This window comes from Spermophilus citellus, assembly GCF_964194105.1.
Source record: "Spermophilus citellus genome assembly, chromosome: 4".
Taxonomy (NCBI): domain Eukaryota; kingdom Metazoa; phylum Chordata; class Mammalia; order Rodentia; family Sciuridae; genus Spermophilus; species Spermophilus citellus.
The window spans coordinates 41,178,677-41,202,189 of record NC_138185.1 but is presented as its reverse complement, the minus strand read 5'-3'; the positions used below and the strand labels follow the sequence as shown (position 1 = coordinate 41,202,189).

The window sequence follows — 23,513 nt, the reverse complement described above, 5'->3', positions numbered from 1 at the left end:
AACTGAGGTTAGAGGTTTAATTACGCCGACACGTTATTCTGATAGTTTATCTATAATGGTGAATTGACCATAAATTACACCCATTCAAAGGCGTAAAAATAACCTGGTGTCTACCTCATATCTGGGAAAATTATGACCAAGGTGAAGTTAGCATAATAGCATTACAATGAGATTTCCTTGTGCACTTTCTCTTTCACTCTCAAATAAAGCAACAAGTGCATTTTTCCATTAACTTTAAGCTCTAAGGTTAAATTTCCTTCTACAAACTGTATTTCTGCATACTGTCATTTATGTTCCTGAATTGAGATAACCACTGTGCCCACACATTTGTTTAAAACAGGCACACAATGTGCTTCGTGCAGATGTTAAATACAGAACTGGCAAGAGGAACTGCTTTTTTGCTGAAGAATGGAAAGTATATAAAGATGTTCTTTAAATAGAAAAGTCACCCCATGAATACATTCAAACTGTTAAAAATCTTTGTCATCAATTAATGTTTGTTGAATACCTACAAAGTTCAAAATGCTGGAGAGGGAATAAATTAGGCTCTTTGGGAAACAAAAGCCTTTCCCTTTGGGAGTTGACACAAAAGGATGGAATGGTTTCCTGAGATGTTCCTGCCTACACAAGATGGAACTGAGGCTAGAGATGATTATTCAGAATACGGATAGGATTTATTTCAAATATGTAGAATAATGTGGAGTATTTGAGCTGAAGGAAATGTGTGACATCAGTGAGTACGCCGACTCTCCAATTGGGGTTGTCCATGTGGCCCCTTGGGAATTTACTGATTGCAGGTATCCATGTGTGAGTGCAAGTGCCATGTGGGGCAACTCCCAAAGGGAAAGTCTTGTATACTTTGTATAGTTTAATATCCGTCCTCTCTAGGGTGCAATTTAATAGACATATATCTGAGGTTATGAGCAAACCCTACATTATCCTGGAAGGGAAAAACTTTCCTTTTCATATTTTTATCACTTTCTTCCTTTAGCATATTTGTTCTTTCTGGATTGAGACTTTGCTTTTTAGGTAGTGAAAATAAGAATTTCAAGATAATGATTTGGAGTTTTGAAGTTTAAGATGAAAGCAATGTATGAGTTTTCCATGATTCAATATGAACATTTTGTAGCAATGTCCCCTCACCCATTATAGTTCTATAATATATTCTATAATATATAATTGTTGATATCTACTCCAAAGCTGACAACTGTAAAAACAACAGTGCTATCTATATGTATCTTGCCACTACTTTAAAATTGCAGAATTCCAAAATTGGATTTACTTAAACATATGTTTATTGAATCTCTATATGATATTGTACCAGAATGAATTTCTACATATTATTCCCTTTACTTCACATGAAAAAAAAACAATAATTCCATGATATCCACGTGGGATTAGTTCCAGGACTCCCTTGCACACCAAAATCCATGGATGTACAAGTACCTTATATAAAACGGTATACTACTTGCATAGAACCCACACATAACCTCCTGGATACTTTAAATCAGCTCCAAATTACTTATAATACCTAATATAATGCAAATACTATGTGCATGTTATTCTACTACATGGTTTAGGGAATAATGACAAGGGAAAATGTCTGTACCTGTTAGTATACACATTTTCTTCCCCAAATATTTTAATTCTTGGTTGTTTGAATCTGCAGGTGCAGAACAAGAGGATATGCAGGGCAACTCTAATTTGCAAGTAAAGAAACTACACTCAGCAGACAGAACCAATGCTTAGTTGTGTAAAATTGGAGGCATAGAAAGCCCTCTTCCTTATGGTGTCATGATTTTCTCATAGGAGAGTAATTTAGCAGTTATTGCATCAGAAACAGGGGTTCTCAAACTTCACTGAGGTTCAGAAGGACTTGGTAGACCTGTTATAGCACAGATTGCCCAGTTCTGGTTCAGGAGGGCTGGGGTGGGACCTAAGCCTTTACATCTCTAACAAATTCCCAGATGACATTTCTGATCTGCTGCTGGTCTGGTACCTCACTGTGAGAAGCCCTGGTCTAGGTTCTAGATTATTAACTAGTAAGAACAGAAAGCATGATATTGTTTACTTTAATTCATTAAATATGGCTATGGACAGCCTACTCAGCTTTGTGACTGCATTGCTCATTTTCAAACTTCTGAATTTCTACAGCCACCAGTTGAGTAATCCCTTGAGACTACAGTAGTATTTCTTAAAAAAAAAAAAAAGACCTTATAAAATCAATGCACAAAATTTACCTTTTCACTAAAATTTCACAAAGGGTCCTAATCAAATTACTTTATCTTTAAAATGCGATGAAAATCTTTGAAACTTTGAAGAAGTTTCCTCAGTTCTGGACGCTGTGTTGGGTGCTACAGACACAGAGCTGAACAAGATGGGAACACGCATCCTCCAGAAGCCTAGAGGAGAGGCAGAGGGGTGACAGACAACCCCAGTTAAGTACAACAAACACTGTGCAGGAGGCAGCAGAGAGCTGTGGATGTTCTTAGTGTGAGCACCTAGTTCCAGTCCCAAGGGCTCAGTAAAGCGTTCTGAGGAGGCCCCGCCTCAGCTGAGACTTTTACCATGGAGCAAAAATTTACTGACCTGCTCGCCTCTGTCAAGAATCTGTCCTCTAGAGCCATGCTGCCACTAGTGATATCACACATGACTTTTGGACACTCGAAATATGGTGAGTCCAAAGTGAGATACGCTATGCATGCAAAATACATATCAGATGCTGAAGACAATACAAAAAAAGACAAAATATCTCACTAACAATTTTATATTGATTCCATGTTGAAATAAGACTTTGGATATATTGGGTAAAATAATATAAGATTTAAAGTTAATTTCATCCATTTCTTTTATAAAGTAGCTTCTCAAAAAAAATTTGTAGTGACAAATGTATTTGAGACTTAATATTAACTAGTGAGGAAAGGTGTCAAGAAAATAAGAGTCCATTGGGACTGTCACCAAGGATCTCATACCCCACTGTTATCACTTGGCACTCACCTCTCATTTTTGTGTGCAGCAGTGGCTTCTCCTCATGAACATGCTCCCTGAGGGTTTTTTATGGTCTCGACAGGATGCTTGTCCTGCCCAAACTAAAGTGTGGGGGAGAGAATACCACCCTCAACCAATGATAAATGAGGGGGTTTCCCCATGGAAATGACATTTGAGCTGACAAGTTTAAGGGTATTTTACCAAAAAAATTAAAATTAAATTAAAATTTAAATTTAAAATTAATGGGTAGAACTTAATGAGGTAAAAGTGGGGAGAGGGATGACTATGTGGAGAAGTCCTCATATGGAAAAGACCTTGACATCTTTGACAATTTGGGAGGGGGCAGTGGGGCTGGAGTACAGACACTGAGTGCCATATTCTGGTAAGTGGAGCAGGATGAGTTGAGGGGAGAAGGAGTGTTCTCCATGGCGTGGGGAAAAAGACCCAGAGCATGTCTGTTTGGAGAGTGACAATAATTCAGTTCTGTTGCAACACTGACCCCACAGGGAGGGGAGGCAGGAGCAAAGCCAGGTGAAGAACAAGTGGTCATATAAGAAAGGGTTTTGTATCTTTTGTTATGAGTGAGACACGTCTATGGAGGGAGGGTAGTAGGGAGCCATGAAAGTGTTCTCCCTCACATGGCTACTTTGTCAGGCACTCACTGAGGGAGATAGGGCAGGAGGAGCAGTCATGACAAGCAACCTTCTTTAGAATTGATTAAAATACTCCAGGAAGAGATGACAGTGGTCTGAGATAAAGGGGAGGGGCAGGTGAGGAAAGAGAGAACAGGGTAGATTTAGCAAGTGTTCCCAGATCAATGGCTTTGGTGGGTGGTTGGATGGAGGTGTGAATGAGGAGAGACGGTGGTAATCTCTACAGGAAAAGTTCTGAATTATCATAATTAATATACATAATAATTTTGTGGTACAGATATAGTAAATATTCTGTTTTATAGATGGTCTTCTAAATGCAGTAACTCTCCAAAGTTTCCAGAGCTGGCAGGGAGTAGAAACAGGATTTGAGCCTTGATCATTTGCCTCCCATATACAAGTGGATAATCAGCATGCTGTACTGCTTACCCTGAACTCCACTCCAGCTGATGGCTTAGGGAAACCAGAGTTTAGGGAGGCTGGGAACAAAGTGTGTCATGTAGACTTAAGGTGACTCAGATATGCAACAGAGACATTTTAGTAGAAAGAAAGAGATGCCAAATAGATGAAAGAAAAAAAATCCCAGTAAAAATTCCTCTAAAATGATATTTAGAAAATTGATGTATATTTTAAAAAGGTGAAATATGCATGTGTAAGTCTTTTTTTGGGGGGGGGGGATATGGTTATGTTACTTACAGATGTTCTTGATTAGTTTTTTTTTTTTTTTTTTTGGTGACCTTGTCTGGGTTGTACATTTTGACTGATGGCCTGAGACAGTTGCTTCCAATATTTGTTCTCTTTCTGTCACAAATAGGAATATATCCTATTGTCAGCCCTCAGGGAGAGCGTAAGCAAAAGGACAACCACATACTTTCTGTGACTTCAGACCTATTGCAATTTCTTCTTCTCCAACATGTCTCCAATATCCTCATGATGTCTTGCCCATTAAACCATGTTTTAAGAATCAGCTGCCATTTTCAATTTAGTATAAATTACTTTTATTTAGTAATGAACCTGTCAGCTCTCCCAAGACTACTGATAACACTAATCATCTAACCTTCTTACCTATAACAGTAATTCTATAATTACTATACTGAGCAGGGAATGTTAAATTTACCCCCAAATTTACATTAGGCATAATAATCCATAAAGAAACTTTTGGGGATCTTATTTCATTTTTAATAAATAAAATACTACAAGTCATTTCTTAATGTCTGCTTCCCAATTGTCTGTGTCTTCCCCCCATGCCAGGGTAATGCTGCCACAGTGGATCATCTTGAGATCAGAACCACATTCTAAATCGTCACCTGAAACAACTAGTCAACAAACTCGAGCACTATGAAAAAATTGTCAAGGGTGGTTGAGGATATTTTAAACAAGTCCATGTAAATATCAAAAGCCACATCAAAAGACAAATAGGCACATCTGTTTCTCCTCCCCTGGTGGCAAAGTAGGCTACAGACTATTATGCATTGCCAGTGTGTGCAATGCTGTAGACATTAAATGACACATGAATCCCTAGCTAAGGAATATTCTGGCATGTTCTTTGTACCAGTTGCCAAATTGGTCAATTTGCAGAAGTCTGCCTTGATCTAATACACTCTTTTTGAATAACTGTAAAGGTTTTCCAGCTGTCTCCTCTCCATCAAAATATTTTGGGTAAAAAAAAATTATCAGACTGGCTCATAATCAATGAAAGAGAAATCTCTGCAAGTGATGGCTCTCATTCAAAATGTGAATCAGTCTGCCTGGTGGACATTGGCCTGGTCCCTCTCTTGAGTTCCAGAGAAAGTCATTTAATATGTAGAGCCCCTTCCTATCTAAAGAGATGGCACCCCTTGAGGAGGCAGTGGCTGCCACAGGGAACAATGGACAAAAATAATTTGATGGTAGAGGAATGATAGAGTGTTATGGATAAGGAAGACCACAGGAGAACAATCCTACAGCCATTGCTTGAAGATTTTCAGGATTCTCTATCTCCTTCGCAATTTGCTTTTGAGAGCAAATTACTCTTCATCTCCCAGTTCCCATTACTAATGTCAGATCTTACTGGATGTGATGGGACCAATTTCTCTGTTTTATTAACCCCTTGGAACATTTGTAGTTTCTAGGAGTGCCTGAGTGGCCTTAGATGTTAGCACTTATGCTACAAATAAGTTTTCTTATGAAAACCCCAAAATAACAATATCGTAATAAATGTTGTCCTGTGATTACAAATGTCAATCAAAACAAGTCAAGTTAGATTAAAAAAAATCATTCTAATCACATGGCAATGTTGGGACAAGTATCCAGATACATGTATCTGCCTTTTAAACCATTCAAATGAATGGCAAATGGATAATTTCCTCAGCAACTGGCTAATAAATTTATGATCAAAATTATTTACAAGAACAAATGATTACAGGAAGAAACACTATGTATTTGAAATGAAAGATGACCCTTCAAGATCTGACCTATTAAAGCTAATTAAATTATGACTTTGGTCAGTTTTGATTAAACGTAATAATGAGTCCCATGTGGTAAACTTGAAGAGGATTAAACAAAGACTTAAGACCATAGATGATTAAAAAACAGAGATACAGACCTGATTCACTGACTCTTTAAATTATTCAGCCAAAACTCCCTCCTTTTGCAAGAATTTGCCAGTCTCTGCATGGTCTTTCTGTGGCATCTCAAGTTAGCAATTCTGTAGCACTACAGGTTTGGGCATGGGAGTAAAATAAGGATGTGGCACTAGTTAAATGGGATGTGAAACATTAGAAATGATGTGTTTTTAGTTTCTTCCTTCAGCTTTTTTTTTTCCTTCTTCTAGTTTGGATTTATTAATCATACATACATACATATTAACACATTTTCTTTTCTTGATAGGTGGGCTAGGTAATATATTTTTACTAATGTCCTCATGAAAGTAGAGTATTAAGTATTTTTGTTTTTAAGAATTCTCATGTGAGGATTTTAATTTTGTAGTTAATAAAGACACAGGGTATGTGTGTACCTGAGTGTGTGTGTGTGTGTGTGTGTGTGTGTGTGTGTGTGTGTGTGTATGCATAGATACCCTCAATAAAGCATACTGACATATTAGAAAACCATAAAGACCTAAAAGCCAGATTATGAGGTTGGATTATTTTCCCTATTAAAAGCCAAATCTTGGGGCTGGGGATGTGGGCTCAAGTGGTAGCATCTCGCCTGGCATGTACGGGGCGCTGGGTTTGATCCTCAGCACCACATAAAAATAAAATAAAGATGTTGGGTCCACTGAAAACTAAAAAATAAAATTTAAAAAAAATCTCTCTCTCTCTCTAAAAAAAAATCTGACACAAATTCTCATTGCTATAGAAATCCTTTCTGGTGCAAATATTTAGTGAAGAGAAAGTAACACTTACTGGCTGTCTATATATTCTTTATTCAGTGTGTTGGAGAAGGTTATTGTTATTCACTTGATGGATAGAAATGCAAAATGAGTTCTCTAAGAAACCATCACCCTGCAGGTCTATAATTCTTCTCTGACAGAACCACATTAGTCATTTTAGTGACTTAATTTTTGAACCTGTTTCTGTCTCCCTGAAGGCATGAGAGAAATCCTATGTAAAACGTACCCAACCGGAACAGAGGACTCCCAGCTCTTTACCTAGAGTAAGATAAATTAGATCTCTTTAGGAAATTTGAGAGACATGGAAAGTGTCTTTTACTGTGGTGGGGTCATGTGGAGAGACTCATCTAAAACATTTCCAAGGCATAATAAGTATCTATGATTATTTTACAGAAGAGGTCTGCAAACCATGGACTGAAGGTCAGTCTTTGTATACCCTGCAAGCTGAGATGTTTTTTACATTTTTAAAGGGTTGTAATAAAAATAATGAAAAATGGACAACAGGACCATATGTGGCCAGAAAAGCCGAAATTTATTCCTATTTGGTCCTTTTCAGAAATATGCTGACCTCTGTTTCAGAAAGACCTGATGAAACACCGGGGGAAGACTCAGCCTAGGAAACCGCACATCTGAACTTCTCGTTGAGGGATGATAACCCATGTGGTATAGGATTGGATTGATGCTCTATTAAGATAACCTCCAATCACCTCCTGTTCACCAGTGACATCACTTTCTGCAACACAGCAAGGTCCCCAGGTTTTCACTGATTTCAAGACCTCACATGATATTGGAAAGGACTTTGGAGCTTAAGTCAATAAGAGAATTTAAGATTTGAGAAGGTCTCAAAGAATCCAAGGGCACAGACACAGCCTAGAAGTAGATGTCTTGGAACAGGAAAGTAGAAAGCTGTTTAGAATTATGGTGATTTCAAAAATATGCCCACAAATTCTTAGACAGTCCTGCCTTCCAGAGATGGAACTCTCCAATTCTCCTCCCCTTGAGTGTCTGCTGCATGTAGGGGCTTGGTACTAATGACAGAACATGGCAAAAGTGATGCTAGATTGCTTTGTGATTAGACTATAAAAGGGCTGACACTTCTACTCTGCTCTCTGGGTCCCTGCTCTAAGAGAAGCCAGTGGCCATGGTATGAAGATATACATCCGCCTATGAAGAGTCCTACATGGCAAGGGACTGAGCTCTCTGACAGTGGGAAGGTATCCACAGAGAGTCCAAGACAGGATGTGGGAGGGTACATGGGGACATTAAGTTGAGTGTTCTCCAGGAATATTATGTGTCACCTTATGATGAATTGTGAGTGTGAAAAACCCAGCAGCAGTTGAACTAATTTTAATATATTTTTGTGCTTTTCTTTTCACATTCTCTTTTTAATCTTTCTAGACTGGATCTCCTCATGATCCAGTTGAATTCATCTAAACCTCCCTCTTTAATGGAATTTGATTTTTACAGTCTGAGACATGAGGGTGGGTTTCCTTCAAAGAAACCCTAATACTGACTACCAAGAATTCCCTTTTTGCAAGTTAAGCTCTTTGCCCATGAGGTTCTCCCTTCTCTACTTCTCTATACTTCTTCTCCATCCTTATCTTCTCTTCCTCTCATTCACCAGTTTCCCTTATTCACACTGCCCGATTTCCTGCCTTGAGATCTTTGGGAAATCACTTCTTGCAGAAAGCATTCATCTCTGCCTCCTTATACCCTTATACCTCTATGCCTTTAGCTCCAAGATCCATGGATGTGAAATGAAATTCCTCCTGATCATGTAAGAGTTGGTTTGACCGCCAATTACTTTCCATTACTTGAGCACTTACTATGATTGAGTGTAATACTGTAATGTAACAATAAATAAATATTTGGTCTGTATCCCCAGTTCCTGGCACAGGGCTCCTAAAACTCGTGTAATTTTCTGAGTGATAGGTGCATCTTTTGTTATTCACAATAAGCCCCTTTCAATCATGCCTGAGTTTATGTTAATGAAGTGACTTTTGGCAGGGCTCCTAGGTAGCTTCAGGAGGGGAGTGGGTTCCAGAGGAACAAATCATAAAGTCAGGGTTGGAACTTTCAGTCTTACCCTCTCACCTCAATGGAGAGGGAAGGGCTAGAAATTGAGTTTATCACCAGTGACCAATGACTTCATCAGTTACGCCTAGGTAAAGGAATCACCCTATAAAAATCCTATACAATGTGGTTCAGAGAGCTTCTAAGATGATGAAAGCATCCACTTGTTGGGATGGTGGTATAACCCAACTCAACAGGGACAGAAGCTCCTGTGTTGAAGACACTTCCCAACCTTACCTCATCTGGCTGTTTTTTAAACTTTATAGATGGGTAATAGTATGGAAACTGTTTTCCCTGAGTTCTGTGAGCCATTCTAGCCAGTAATCTAACCTGAGGAGGGAGGTATGGTAACCATTCCCCTGACTTCTGGGCAGTCTAGCAGAAACACAGATGGCCTAGACTTGCATTTGGCATCTGAAGTGGGGGTTCTCTTATGGGACTGAGCCCTAAATCTATGGGGGCTGATGCCAATCCTTGGTAGTTAGTACCAGAACTGAATTGAATTGTACAATGCCTAGTTTGTATCCAGAGAGTTACAGAATAATTTAATGTAAGGAAAAAACCCATACATTTGATGTCAGAAGTAGTAATAGTATTTGGACATTGGACTGCGTGCTTTACATGTATTGTCTCATTTGATCCTCACCAAAAATACTAGGAGACAGGCACTATCCTTGCCTTATATTTTAGAAAAGGCAATTGAGACTTCCAATTAAGTAAGAATTTAAATCTGGTCTAAGATCATGCTCACATTTGGACTGTACCTCCTTTTCAGCCTTAGAAACTACCCCAATAAATCCATTGCTGTTTTTCACTGGCCTGAAATGACCTTTACTTCCCAAAGATTTTTGTTGATATGGATGACAGAAATTGCTGTGAGGTAAATTGAGCTGTTGTCAAATAACCACAGGTCTGATATTCTGGGGGCTATTCCCTGCCCAGGAAAAGGAAGAATTTCAAAAACTAAATTATACACAAGGCCACTGATCTCAGAAAAGAAAGGGATTGATAGGCTTTCTGTAACTGTACCCATCTCATTCTGCTTTGGGAACAATGCATTTTTAGCACATGCACTATTCTTCTAGTCCCTAAAGTATCATTTAAACAATGATTTATCTTCACTTTTTTTACCCTAGGAAAATAAGCAGTATACTTCATTTAAGAGAAATTATTTGCAGTCATGATTAATTCCCTTTGTACATTTGCTCATTCATTAATTCATTCATTTGGCCACCTACAAGTATTTACTGAGTACCAAGTTTTTTTTTATTATTAAATGCCATTTCTCTAAAATACCATAAACCTTCACTTTTAGAGGTAAACGTATGAGATTTTTATAGCTGCATTTGTGCTCAGTCTATTTTTTTTATAACACACTGTCTGCTTTGACCAGAGTTGAAGTTTTATAGTAAAAATCTATTACCCCAGAGATGAAAAAGTGGCCAGCAGCCAGTAATAATTGACAGTTTTTCAACATAAAGATCTAAGAGTATTCTATAAACCAAAAAAGAAAGACAAAAACAAACAGGGACATTCCAAACTTATGTATGTTATAATTTTCAGGAAACTGGCTTTTTATGTCTTTTCTGAGTTGAAATTTCATTGTTAGCTCATAAGGGGCTTATGAGTCTTTTGGCTGGCACCTGTTAAAAAAATAATGGCAGACTTACTGAAGGAATGGCAATAGTTAGGTGGCTGGGAACGTTTCTACACAGAGGAAAGTACACACAGCAAATATTTTTGGAAAAGATATGCATAGCAAGAAAATAAGAACTTGACCACATTTTACCCAGGAAACCAGCAAGACTTTTTTTCTCCTACCCGGGACATATTTTTTTTTTTTTTTTAGTTTTTAACTCTTAGCCAGTCTATTTAAACACACACAATTTTTTCATGGAATTTCTCCTGCAGAGAAGAGAGTGGAAATAGCTATTACCTGGAATAAGTATTATTCCTGGAGAATAATAGTGATTATAACTACTATTTATGAATACCTAATGTATTTTTATACTTCAGGTATTATGTTTGCTTTTCTCTTTAATTTTTCACTTCTAATCTTTGCCCAGATCTTTGGAAAACTGAGGCTTACAGGAACTTACCAAAGCCTGCAAGCCAGGAAGTGGTAGAACCAGAATTTACACCTGGGTCTGGATGCCACTGTAACCTGTGACCTTTCCGTTATGACACACGGCCCTGCACCTCTCCAACTGACTTTGGACCAGGAAAACTTTCCCAACTAATGGTGTGAAAGTACTCATTGTCCTATAATTAAATTTTATGCAGAATTATATTTCAATTAGAATTTAATTGAATTTCTGGGCATAGATGTGAAATCATCACTATCTTTTCTTTTAGGGCTTTATTTGATTTGCATTCCCTGTCCCAATAAACATCCTCTTTGCATTCCAATAACCCTCTGGAGGTATCTTTTGGTAGTTGAGAGATGTGATGCTTTGGTCACATTTCACTGATTTTTAAATTTGTGGTCAATGGAGCTAGACTGCTTCAAACCTGTCCTTATCAAACTTAGTATGTGGAAACCTAACACTGTAGAGTGTCAATGAATAAGTAGAAAATAAAACCTCAAGATTTAGCTGCCTAGGCTCTACCTCTGAATCTCCAGATCAGGTTTTTAACTCATCAACTGGTTCTTCATGGTATTTCTAAGATCTATTTTCTGAAATGCTATCAGAAGAAACTGTGACCTGAAAAACAGCCCTGAAGAGTGCTAAACAGCTACGTGTTGCTGGTAAAGTTATTAACAGATGATGAGATCCCAAATTCCCTAATTCGATGGGCGGTAGACAAGGAAATCTAGCAGTAGCTGAACACTGAGAGGGAATCAATTCTGTGTTTCTGCCAATTTATAAACATCAGGCTTCTAAAGACAAGGTTACCACACATTCCAAAGAATTCCTAAGTAAACAGAAGCTCAAATTTCGCCTTTGCCTTGGGCCTGCCACTGAAACCGAAGTCACTCACAAACAGTACTTTTGGCAGTCCTCTGACCCACTGTCAAATAACTTGGAAATACAGAATGACAGTTTAAAAAGTGAACAATGAAATTTTAAAAGTCCCATTCGACATTACTTTCCAAAGCACTCTCTTTTAGGCTAAGGGTACTGTTTACTCCTGTAAGTCATACACTCCTTTTCCTCAAGTCTGTTTCCAACGGATTTAACCCAGCTACCACAGACATGGTGCCCTTCTCTTTTGCTTTGGGTATATCTCCTGTTCTGGTGTTTCCTTAGTTTTCCCACCACATTGCTTTTCATGTTTTATATCTTTGCTCATTCATTTTCACTTGTTAATGCTTCTTTTGCATTTGTTCTGGTTGGGTATGCCTTTTCCATAGCTTCTCTCCATACTTCTAATCTCTGAGGTGGAATTTTTAAGTAGCGTCAATATCTCTGAAAATTCACTTCACTCTTCCCTAACAATGAAGGAAGAGTAGAATGGGGGAGTGGATAACAAATTATATAATTAGGTATAACCTTATGTTCTCTTCATTCTTAATTTATGTCTTATGAAACAACATAAGACAAACATTCAATAATCAAATAAAATTTACTAAAAATGGACTATAGTAGAGTGTATACTATCCATTTTTTAAATTGATATTTCAGTTGTTTTCCTCTGGAGAGTCCCTGGTTTAATCCATTAAACTGAAATATAGCTGGCTGTACCTTCTATTTGTTCCCTGCATACACACACACCCCCACCATGGTCCCAGAGATCCCATGGTGACCCAGGTCCAGGAAGAGCACTGTATGTCTCTGGCCACAGCTCAGGGATAGACAGTTGTCTCAAGTATGGCCAATCAGAGACAACAAAACTCAAAACAACTAAACTCAATCCTAGATCTGACATTGAAACTGTTGGGAAAGAAGGTCCTCATTTTTACTGGGGTTGATGAGGTGATATTCTGTGACTACTTTTGCCCCAGAAAGGAAGAGTATCTGAAATAGAGCCAACACACAGGGATGCAGAGCACAGAGATGGGGAGAAAGACTCCCTACTGATGTATATTGTTTAATTCTCTGATCCAATTTCACATAGACTTTCCAGATCCAGGTTTATTTAAACCAGTTTGAAATGGCTTTTCTATCCTTGGATCTGAGAGTCTTGGCCTACACAAACTGTGTGGTAGGTAGCTTATTGTTCTCACACTTGTTTATACATTAGTAATAACCTGTGAGTGTATAAAAAAATTACTGATTTAAAAATACTGCATGGACTGATATGTGCAATCCCATACACTTATCATTTCAGGGCTTCAGCCACACCAAGCTCTGTTGTAACCATTATCAGAATGTACCTATTAAGAGTATCATTGCGTATGAAGATATTTTCCAAAGAGGGCCTCAAGGACAATCCTGGGATTGCCTTTTACTTGATTTTCCATTTCTTTTATATCTCCTATCCTTTGAATTTAGTGCTCTTATGCTCTCATCTACCATCAAAACTGTCTCTTAGAGAAAAAGAGCAGTGCTAGGTGTGTGCGTGTGCACACACACATGTGTGTGTATGTGTGTGTGTATTCCTCTGACTTGGCTGCAATACAATCTCCAATTTCCTATTACTTCTCTGATGGCACATATTCAAAACGCAAATTTTCATATACAAAGGAAGAATAATTCTTGAAATAACGCTTGGTGCCATTGAAGACTTAAAGCTCACACTTGATTTAGTAGAGCTGCATAGACAGCAGAGTGTGACTGTCCTCTCAGCAAAAGCAATGGAATTTAGAGTCAGCAGATTTTTCAGAAGAGTGAGTTTAAGCAAGAAATACAAATGGTGAGTCTATGATGGTATAACTGAACTTCAACCTTTTACAGAATCAGGGTTTTGGAAGAGGCATCCAGATCATAAAGATTAAATCCTTTAATTAATTGACAGATACCAGAGACTTACTAAGGTCAATTAGCATAGACAGGAATCCAGAGTTCTGTTTTTTGTTTTGTTTTTGTTTTTGTTGTTGTTGTTTTGGTTTTTTTTTTTTTTTTTTTTTTTTTTTTTTTTTTTTTTTTTGTACCAGGGATTGAATCCAGTGGTGCTTAACCACTGAGCCACATCCTCAGCCCTTTTTAATTTTAGAGACAGGGTCTCATTGAGTTGCTGTAGAACCTCTCTAGGTTGCTGAGGCTGGCTTTGAACTCACAATCCTCTTTCCTCAGCCTCCCAAGCAGCTGGGATCATAGGTGTGTGCCACCACACATGGCTAGGAATTCAGAGTTTTAATCTCCCCAGCTGTCTGTACCCAGTCTGGATCTCCTCACTCTTGAATGCTGAACTCCATGATTATGCAAAATAAATATTGACTTCCATACTTACAGCTTCTTATCTTCACTTGCGTTCCATTAGTAGTCTCTAGTAGTGTCATCTGAACTTCATTCCACAGGGTTTCAGAAGTTGTTATTTACATATGTATACATGTTGGAAGGATACTGGAGCAGATTGTGTTTTCCAAAACTGCTGCACGAGTACATATGTTATCTACATATTTTCCTACTTCTTGTGTTTTTACAATGTGACTTTCCAGCAAGAGGTAAGATCTATGTTTTCTCCCCTTAAACCTGGGAGGATTTATCTACCTCAACCAATAGAATGTGGTCAAAATGACACAAAAGACTTATGAGGCTAAGTCAGTGAAAGATGATGTGGAGTCCAATAAGCTTTTTTTTCTTGAAATAAGTACTTGAGAGATCTGAGTCAATGTATAACAAGTCAGACAGCCCTGAGCCTGGTAGATCACATAGAAAGACTACATCAAGCTAATGAGATGTTCGAGAGGCTCTAGTTGTTCCCAGCCTTCAGTTGTTTGAGTCTTCTCAGCCCAGGGTTCAGACAAGTAAATGAGGGAACCTCCTAATGACTCTATCTTCTAATATCTGAGCCACCCCAGCAGAAGCCAAATACAGCAGAGACAAGCTATACTTGCTGAACCTCTCCTAGCTTTGTAGATGTGTGAGCAAAATAAATGTCCTTATTTTAAGCAAACATGTTTGAGGGTGATTTGTTATGCATCCACAGAACTGTACCTGTGACAGACATCTGCTTTTGCCAACTTATGTGGAGGAAGTATTTAAGAACTGCCAGGGTGACTTGGGTGTTTTTAAAGCTAAGAAAGAGAAACTTCAAACATGCATGTGCTTAAGATATTATGGCTTTATATCCAAACACATATTCATGCAATGACAATGAAAATACAACAAAGGGGGAAAAATAAGAAGGATGCAAAAAACCAAACCACCACCACAAAGGTGCATTTTAAAAGATAAACATTGCTGCTGAATGAGAAGTAAAAGAGCTGCAGAAAGGGAAAGAAAAGCGAGTAAATATAGAATGTGGTTGAAGTGGAACTGTCAGACTTGGAGGCTGAGTGTTAAGGCTTAGATATGAGGTGATCCCCAAAAGCTCATGGGTGAGACATTGCACGAATTTTCAGCAGTGAAAAGATTAGATTTTAGTAGGGATAACCTAATCAGTGCATTAATCCATTGGTATGGATCGACTGGGTGGTAAGTATAGGCAGACAGGGGATGGCTGGAGGAAGTAAGTCACTGGGAGTGTGCCTTAGGGGTTTATAGTTTGTTGCTGGTGAGTAGAGGGCTCTCTCTCTGCTTCCTGGTTTATATATCCTGAGCTGCTTTCTCTGCTGAGCCCTCTGCCACGATGTAGTGCCTCATCTTGAGCCCAGAGCTATGGGAGTCAGCCGACTATGAACTACGGACTAAGCCTCTGAAACCGTGAACCCAAATAAGCTGTTCTTCCTCTAAGTTGCTCTTGTTAGGTCTTTGGATTATAGCAATGTAAAACCTAAGATACTAGGCCACAGATGGTGATGGTGATAGACATTTCAACAGAAAAAGACTAACCCAGGTCCCAGCAGGAAGCAGGGTATATTTAAACAAGTGTGAAGAGATTAATGAAGGGGTATTTAAAAAGATGTCAACGGAATTAAGGAAACTGAAAAAAGGACAGTGAATATCCATAGGGCCAGCAATGGAGGGAAGCCATTGCCACATTTTACCCTGAGAAATGATTAACCAAAACTTAGTGATAGCTAGAGGTGGAGAGGTTCATCTGCAAGTGTTGTGTCCTTGCTGTCTTATTGTGTCCTTGATGTCTGGCTCAAGGGTGGAGGAGAATAAGTGCCCTTAATGCTCCTTCCTCCCAATCTCCTGTGATCAGTTCCTACCAGGCTAGGCTATGCTTTCTCAATGTAGGGAGAGGACAAACATTTGTTCTTGACAGGGAAATAAATATCCTACAAAACTTAGTTTATACAATGGTCTGTGCCCTACAAAACACCAAAACACATGAACATTTGCAGTCTATTTAGGATATTAAATTTTTTTAGTTGGGGGAGACAATTAGGGAGAAATGTTAATCAATCCAAAGCTTGAATTTGAGGGGTTTCAGTTAATGTAGTCCCTAGAGGAGAGTCTCAAGGCATAAAGAAAGCTGGAGAATCATCTGGAAGGTCAAAGAGAGGGATTACATGCACAAGCCTTATTAAAAAATTTCCTGACCTCTACCCTTAGATCTGTCTCTATGGAACAGATGGCAATTAAGAAGGCTAATCCAGGGGAGAATCTACCCAGGGGAGCAAGCAGGGAGGATAGGACTTTGACACAATGAACCTTGCCAGTGTAGACATGACCTCTGCCTCATGTGCATTTACATACTTACAAAAGGAAAAAAAAAATAGATACCAATTCAAGGTCATGTGGACAGATGTGTAATAACCCTTTGCTGATTTGTTGATTTAGTATTAAACAAAGAACAAGTGAAATTTGGTGAGGGAGCGAATAAAGAGTTTTTAAAACTCTAAACAACAAACACATTTTGGAGCTCGCTCTCTCATCCTCACATGGTACCACACTGGGCTGCACTCTGAAAGGTCTAACCAGGGTTGGGTAACTCGCTGTCATGATCACTGCTGTAATGAAAGGTTTACAGAAGAGCATTTAGGCAGCTGGAAGAAGTGATGGAGAAGGCATGGTCTTATGAGCTGTTTTTCCTCATTTAACCATGAAGATCAGCTAACCAGTATATTTTAGATAATATCTCTCAAATCATTATGCCAGGTCTAGGGCATAATTATAGTTCATTGGCTGGAACAGGAAATCATGAACTCATAATGATACAAATAAATAAATGGTAAGTTCAATGAGTAATGAAATACGTTAAGTGGTTGTCACATATCTTCCTATAAGATATTAATTAATTAAAAATAGAGGGAAAATTTGAGGAGCCTTTCAGATACCACCTTAATCAAATCATCAAAATGAACACTATATTAATGAGACACTAACATCACACACACTTCATTGCATGATGTGAAAAGAATACACCATTGGTTCTGTGATAGTTCTTCAATCTAGTCATGGAAAAACTCAGACAAACCCAAACTGGAAATTTTCTACAATATAACAGACATATACTCTTCAAAAATGCTAAAGTCCAATTAAGGCAGGTGAACCATTCCAGACTAGGGGAGAGAAAAGAGACATGACAATAAAATGGAACACTTAGTTTATTCACGATCTTTCTGTTAAAAACAACATCATTGGAAAAATTGGCAAAACTTAAATGGTGTATGAAAATTAGATGGTAGTGGTGCATCTGTGTTCACGTACTGATTTTGATCTCTTTTATGGTGCTTATGTGTAGGAGGAATGCTTATATTTGTAGAAAATGCTCAGTGAAATATTTGAGAGTGAGGGACTTCAGATTGACAACCTAGTCTCAAACAGTTCAGGAAAAAAAAAAGGTTTTTTACATGCCATGCAAATTTGCTATAAGTTTGAGATTGTTTAAAATAAAACAAATTGCAACAGAAATGGTGCTTCAAATATGCATTGTAGGTAGTTAATATGCAGCTTTCTGATTTGGTAGAGGACAGGAAGCTGCATTTTCAACATTCATCATGGGGGCTGCTTTAGACTGAAGGAATGAGAAGGTCCCCTAAGAGCAGCAGTTTGCAGCTGCTTACCAAGCATTCAGCAGAACCGCCCCACTTTCACTACTCATTTTAGAACCAGCTTTCCATCTCTCTGCCCCTTCCTCCTAAACCATGTGTCTACTTTCCTCCTGCCAGCAGTAACCACTGTTAAAGGCCAGCAGGGAATTCTCAGGATAGAGAATTGAGAAATGATTCAAGTAGATCTGCTAACATCATTGCCCAGGGAGAATAGAGTACCCTGGTTTTCTGTGTATCATTCCTCCAGTTGGGTGATCCCTGGAGGTGAAATCATTTCCTAAGACTGTCTCTGATGGCTCCAGATGACAAGAGTTAGGAGAGAATGGGCGCACTTCAGCTAGGCATTAGAGAGTGTGGCGTGCAGCCAGGTAATTCCTGTGTAGGTGGACAGTTTTAAGGCTCTCTCTGGTATAGTAGGAAAGCACAACTTGGTTACACTAGAAAATTGAAATTTTGAAATATAACAGCAAAATCCTAATGTGGAAATCCAATACTGTTCAAAAAGCAATTCTTCTCCTTAAAGACAAAGCAAAACAAATCCTTTCTCTGTAGAAAAATTAGTACCCAATATTATAAACCCTCAAACGTCCTACTGGTATGGTGCCAGCATGGGTGGGGGGATCACTTTAATGTTTAAACTCTATAAACCCAAGGAATGAGTTTTCAATAAAACAAAAATGAATGCATATGAATGATTTATTTTTATCCTTAGTTTTAGAAATCAAAATAGACAAAGGTTAAACACATGTAGTCTGAATTTATTTGTAAGATTTAAAGGAAAATACTATATAAATTATTATGAAGAGAATCACTGTATATCCCTGATAAAATTACCTTTTTTCTTTGTTTTTTTAAATAGCTAACTCACTATCATCTTTCATAAGACCTCTAGATAATTTTGGAAGAGTTTTAAAAGAAAGTTTCCATATATATGAATGGAGAGGGATACCCTAGATATTCTCAAAGGTCCACTTGGCCATTAAAATCATGATTCAGAGTTTTAAAATTAAAGAGGTAAATATTTACTGAGCATGAAGAACTAATTCTCATTGATAGGGTTATATACAACTAACTATAGAATGTGATATGCAAAAGGGACCTTAGACATTATGTGAAGGATTGAAATATACATTTAAGAGATAAAAATATAATTCAGGTGTCCTGATTCCTAGTTCAGGACTCTTTTTAAGCTTGCATCTCTTCTTTCCTCCTTTCTTTCTTTCTTTCTGAGCTTGACAATCATAAATGAAAGCAATTTTATGACCATCCCTTAAATGGAAAGGTGCTGACTGAAACAGTGATAAACACCTTTCATGGAGAGCAGGCCATCTGGGAATCCATAGTATCTAAGTCATCCAAAATAATCATCTTTGTACTTAGTTGTTTTCTTAATATTTTTGTACTTTCACTCTTTTTGTTGTTATTTTATGAGAATTTTCTGCATGTCTAAAAATTTTACTTTTGCTTCTTTGGAAATTTAGGCTCAGGTGGGCTTTCGTGATCTGCCCTAGGGTGGGGTGAGCAAGAAGTACATGAAGAGTCATGATGGAGGATAAGAATGCTGAAGAATTCTTTTTCCTACATAGGTTAAATTAAGTATAAACAGGGTATAATTTCTATTCTAGATTCAGCAATTGTGGAGAAGATGAAAAGGCTAATACTTGTCTCCTTGTTGCATCCAATCTGTCAGTGAATTTGACTTTCCCTTTAAAATGTGTTCAGAATTAGACCAAAAATTCTCACTGTTTTACTGCAAACAGGGGTCAAACCCCCAGTATCTCTGGCTTCAATAAACTGCCTTCCCATTTCTTTCCTTAGTCTACTCTCAACACAACAAGCAGAAATTTCCTTTTGAAATGTTAAGTTAGAGCATATCCCTTTGATTCAAGTATTCTATTCCCATTTCACTGAGGTTTTGAAAAAGCCAAAGTTCTTACAGCAGCCCATAATACCCCAAATGCTGATTCTCAAAATAGACATCCCAGCCCACAACATCATCATTACCAGGAGGTTCATTAGAAATGCAAATTCTTGGACCTCTCAAACCTACTGAGTCAGAGACTTTGGGAATGGAATTAATGCATCTTCAGGTGACTCTGATGCACATTCACATGTGGGTCCCACTCTTCTGTGGGACCCGACGGCAGTGACCCTCTCCAGTCATTCTCTCCCTTGCTCAGACTGCTGCTGTTGCACTAAAATTTTGCTTCTTATGTCCCTCATTTAGACTTTAATTTCCTCTACTGCAATATTTTTTTCACCAGAGAGCTTCTTGCTTGCTTACTTTTTATGTTCTTTGGGTCTCTTCTCATATATCAACTCAATAATCAGTGAGTTCTGATATATTTGAAACCCTGGCCTGTCTCCTAATTCTCCCTCTCCTTTTAGTCCCACAAACACATACACACTTGGTTCTATGTTTTGGATACCAGTTGTCCCAACAAAGCTTCTGTGTTAATGCAGGAATGTTCTGAGGTGAAATGTTTGGATTTTTAGCAGTTGTAACCTAATCAGTCCCAGTTGGAATGGGCTGGGTGGTAGCTATTGGCAGGTGTGGCATGGCTAGAGGAGGTAGGTCATGCCCTGGAAGGGTTCATTTTTCCCATAGTCCCTTCCCACCTTTTTTCTATCTGCTCCCTAGCTGCCAAAAGTGGAGCAGCACTCTTCCAACCCACTTCCATCATGATGTTTTGCCTTACCTTCGGCCCGGAACAGTGAACTAAACCTCTGAAACCAAGAGCCAAATAAACTTTTCCTCCTCTAAGTTTTGTTGGGTATTTTGGTCAAAGTGATGAAAAGCCTACTAAATACATACGTAGTGTTTATCTCTTGCTTAATTTTCCTCCCATGACACTTGGCTTGGGGTCACTCATGAAGTTGCAGTAAAGATGTCGGACAGGTCTATGGTCATTTGAGGGTTTGTCTAGGACTGGAAGACCTGATTCCAGGCTGGCTCACTGAAATGACTTGCAAACTGATGTTGTTTGTTAATAGGAGGCCTTAGTTGCTTGCCATGTGGATCTCTCTATAGGGCTATTAAAGGGTCCTCAGACATCCTCACCCCAAAGCCTATGACTGAAGAGAGAACACAGCCGTGGCCACACTGTCTTTTATGACCTAGAATGTCATACATTAGCATGGACTTGTCTGACCTAAAACCATCAAGATAGCTATCCTCAAATTCTCGATGAATGGAAATTCTGAGATAATAAATGTTTATTATTGTTTTAAGCTTCTAAGTTTTATGATATATTATCAGGCAGCAACAGAAAAATAATGCAACATTTGACTTGCATATTTTTATGAATCAGTTAACACCCTCATATACATACTCTAACACATAAACCCCAAGAAAGCATATGGGCATTTGTGTGTGTGTGTGTATGTCTGCATGTTTGTGTTTCTTCAGTGCTTACAACAATGTATATATTGTAAAATAGAATAGTCCTCTTTTATTCATGGGACATCTGATCCAAGACCCCCAGTGGATGTCTGAAACTTTGGATATCAGAGAAATATATATATATATATATATATATATATATATATATATATATATTTTTTTTTTTTTTTTTTTTTCCCCTTTTTCCTCTACCAGATAGGTTCAGCCCTTCTCATTTTGGAAAATTCCATATATTTCATAACATAGGTTTTTACCTATGGTAAGGCATAATACATAAGTTAGGCAGAGTAAGAGATTAAAAATAATACTAGTAATAAGAGTAATTATAATGATATGCTGTGGTAAAAGTTATTTAAAACTTATGAATTACTTATTTATGAAATTTTCCATTGAATATTTGTAACCATGGTTAGCCACTAATTGAAACCTAGGAAAGTAAAATTGCAGATAAAGGGAATTACAATAGTATTTACCAAAACTATTTGGAAGACTGCCTGGAGAAACTGGGTGGTGACGAGCTGTGTGATGTGGGTAGAGGAAGGATGCTGTGGGGTACCTCTGCAGTACCATCACTTGCACAACACCAGTGGGTCCCCTTCACACCATGTTCCAGGTGAATGGAGACTTGGGACCACAGCTCCACACAAAAATCATTTTGATTTTGAAGATACACTAGAAGGGCTTTAGGGTACCCCTTTTATGGTTCCATCAGTCACATTTTGGGAAATGCTCAGGCAGAGGAATAAGACTGTAGGGACTAAGCCTATAGTCTTTAAAGCCCATTCTCAGAATATAGGTGAGATCCTTGCCCCTAGTATCTTACAAAAGTAGATCTGAAGGGACCATGGGAGCCAGACAATGAATGTCATAGTGGCAAAATCTGACTTGATAGCCAATAATACTTTCCTCGCTCATTCCCCTGTCTAAGCTGGAGCCCTACAGAAAGTTTTAGAGGTAGTTAGTACAGGTTGAGGAAAGACTGAGGTGTGTAGTTGTGTAAATGTTGGGGATAGAGTAGTTTCTTCTGAAGCTGAACTCAAAGATAAGGAGAACAGAGTTCAGGAAGGAGAGGCTAGACTGGGAGAAAGTCCGCTTGGGGCAGGAATTAATGTAGTTGGTGGGGGAAACTCTGGGAAGGGAGGTGGGCAGAGTGTTCTGAGTAAACCAAAAGGAAAAAAAAAATGAGAAAATCCTACTAAAATATTACACGGAGTCAATGTACTCCGAATCTTATCTCTACTTCCAAAATATTTCATTCATATTAACAGGAATTTTAATCATTGATTCACAAAATGAATGAGATTTTTCAAAAAGAAATTTTTTCTGTTTCAGAGTCAATATACTTTGATCTGCTGGCTCTTCTTGTCTGCTAATGTGCCAGGTGGTTTCTTTATAGCATCTTCAAAAAAAATCTCCCTACTGTCCCACACAGTAGGGTTTTTTTTCCCCTACTATTTAGTGTATGAGAAAATGAGTCCTGGGCTAGAAAAAAACTGCCCAAGTAGGAAGCAGAATGTAGACAATCAAGGCTTCTCTCTGCCAACACTCACTCTTGCTGAACTTTTTATGGACAGAGGGATACATGAATGTTATCTTCTAAACTAGGACACTTCCAAGAGGGAAATGGAGCATTGCTAATAAGTGACAATGACAACAGGTATAAACTGGAATGGTTCCTGTTCAAACCAGAACCGTGGTTACTTTGCCCAGGAAGGTTTAACTCTTCTTGCTATGGAAAATGCCACAAAAGTCACGTTCTCTAAGTTCCATGTGAAGTCCTAGAGCTGATTCTGCAGTGTTTAATGAGTAAATGAAATAGGTTGTTGGTTCCTTCTACTAATTTGCGACAGAGGCTAGCTCAGAATGGCTCTGCATCAAGCAGAATAAAAAGAGCATAATTAAAGCAAGATGGTGGCATAGGCGTTTATTGAATTCTGATTCTCACCACAGAAATTTACATTTTGCTTGGTATTTTGAGATCTAGAGAATAAAACAAAGCTTTTCTTTATGAGAGAGCTGCTTTTCCTCATTCCTGCTTTT

General features: G+C 38.2%; 1 protein-coding gene across 2 annotated transcripts in view; it reads right to left on the bottom strand.

The window, feature by feature from the left end:
* MACROD2 (mono-ADP ribosylhydrolase 2) overlaps positions 1-23,513 on the bottom strand; it is a 2,040,087-nt gene that overhangs the window by 153,254 nt on the left and 1,863,320 nt on the right. Inside the window, exon 12 of one of the 2 annotated variants that reach the window (XM_081290809.1) lies at positions 10,611-10,724. The exons of the other annotated variant lie outside the window; for it this stretch is intronic. Coding sequence (XP_081146935.1) covers positions 10,687-10,724 — 38 coding nt within the window. The 3' untranslated portion in view covers positions 10,611-10,686. Of the gene's footprint in view, positions 1-10,610; positions 10,725-23,513 lie in introns of those variants that run through there. 2 annotated transcript variants of the gene reach the window in all.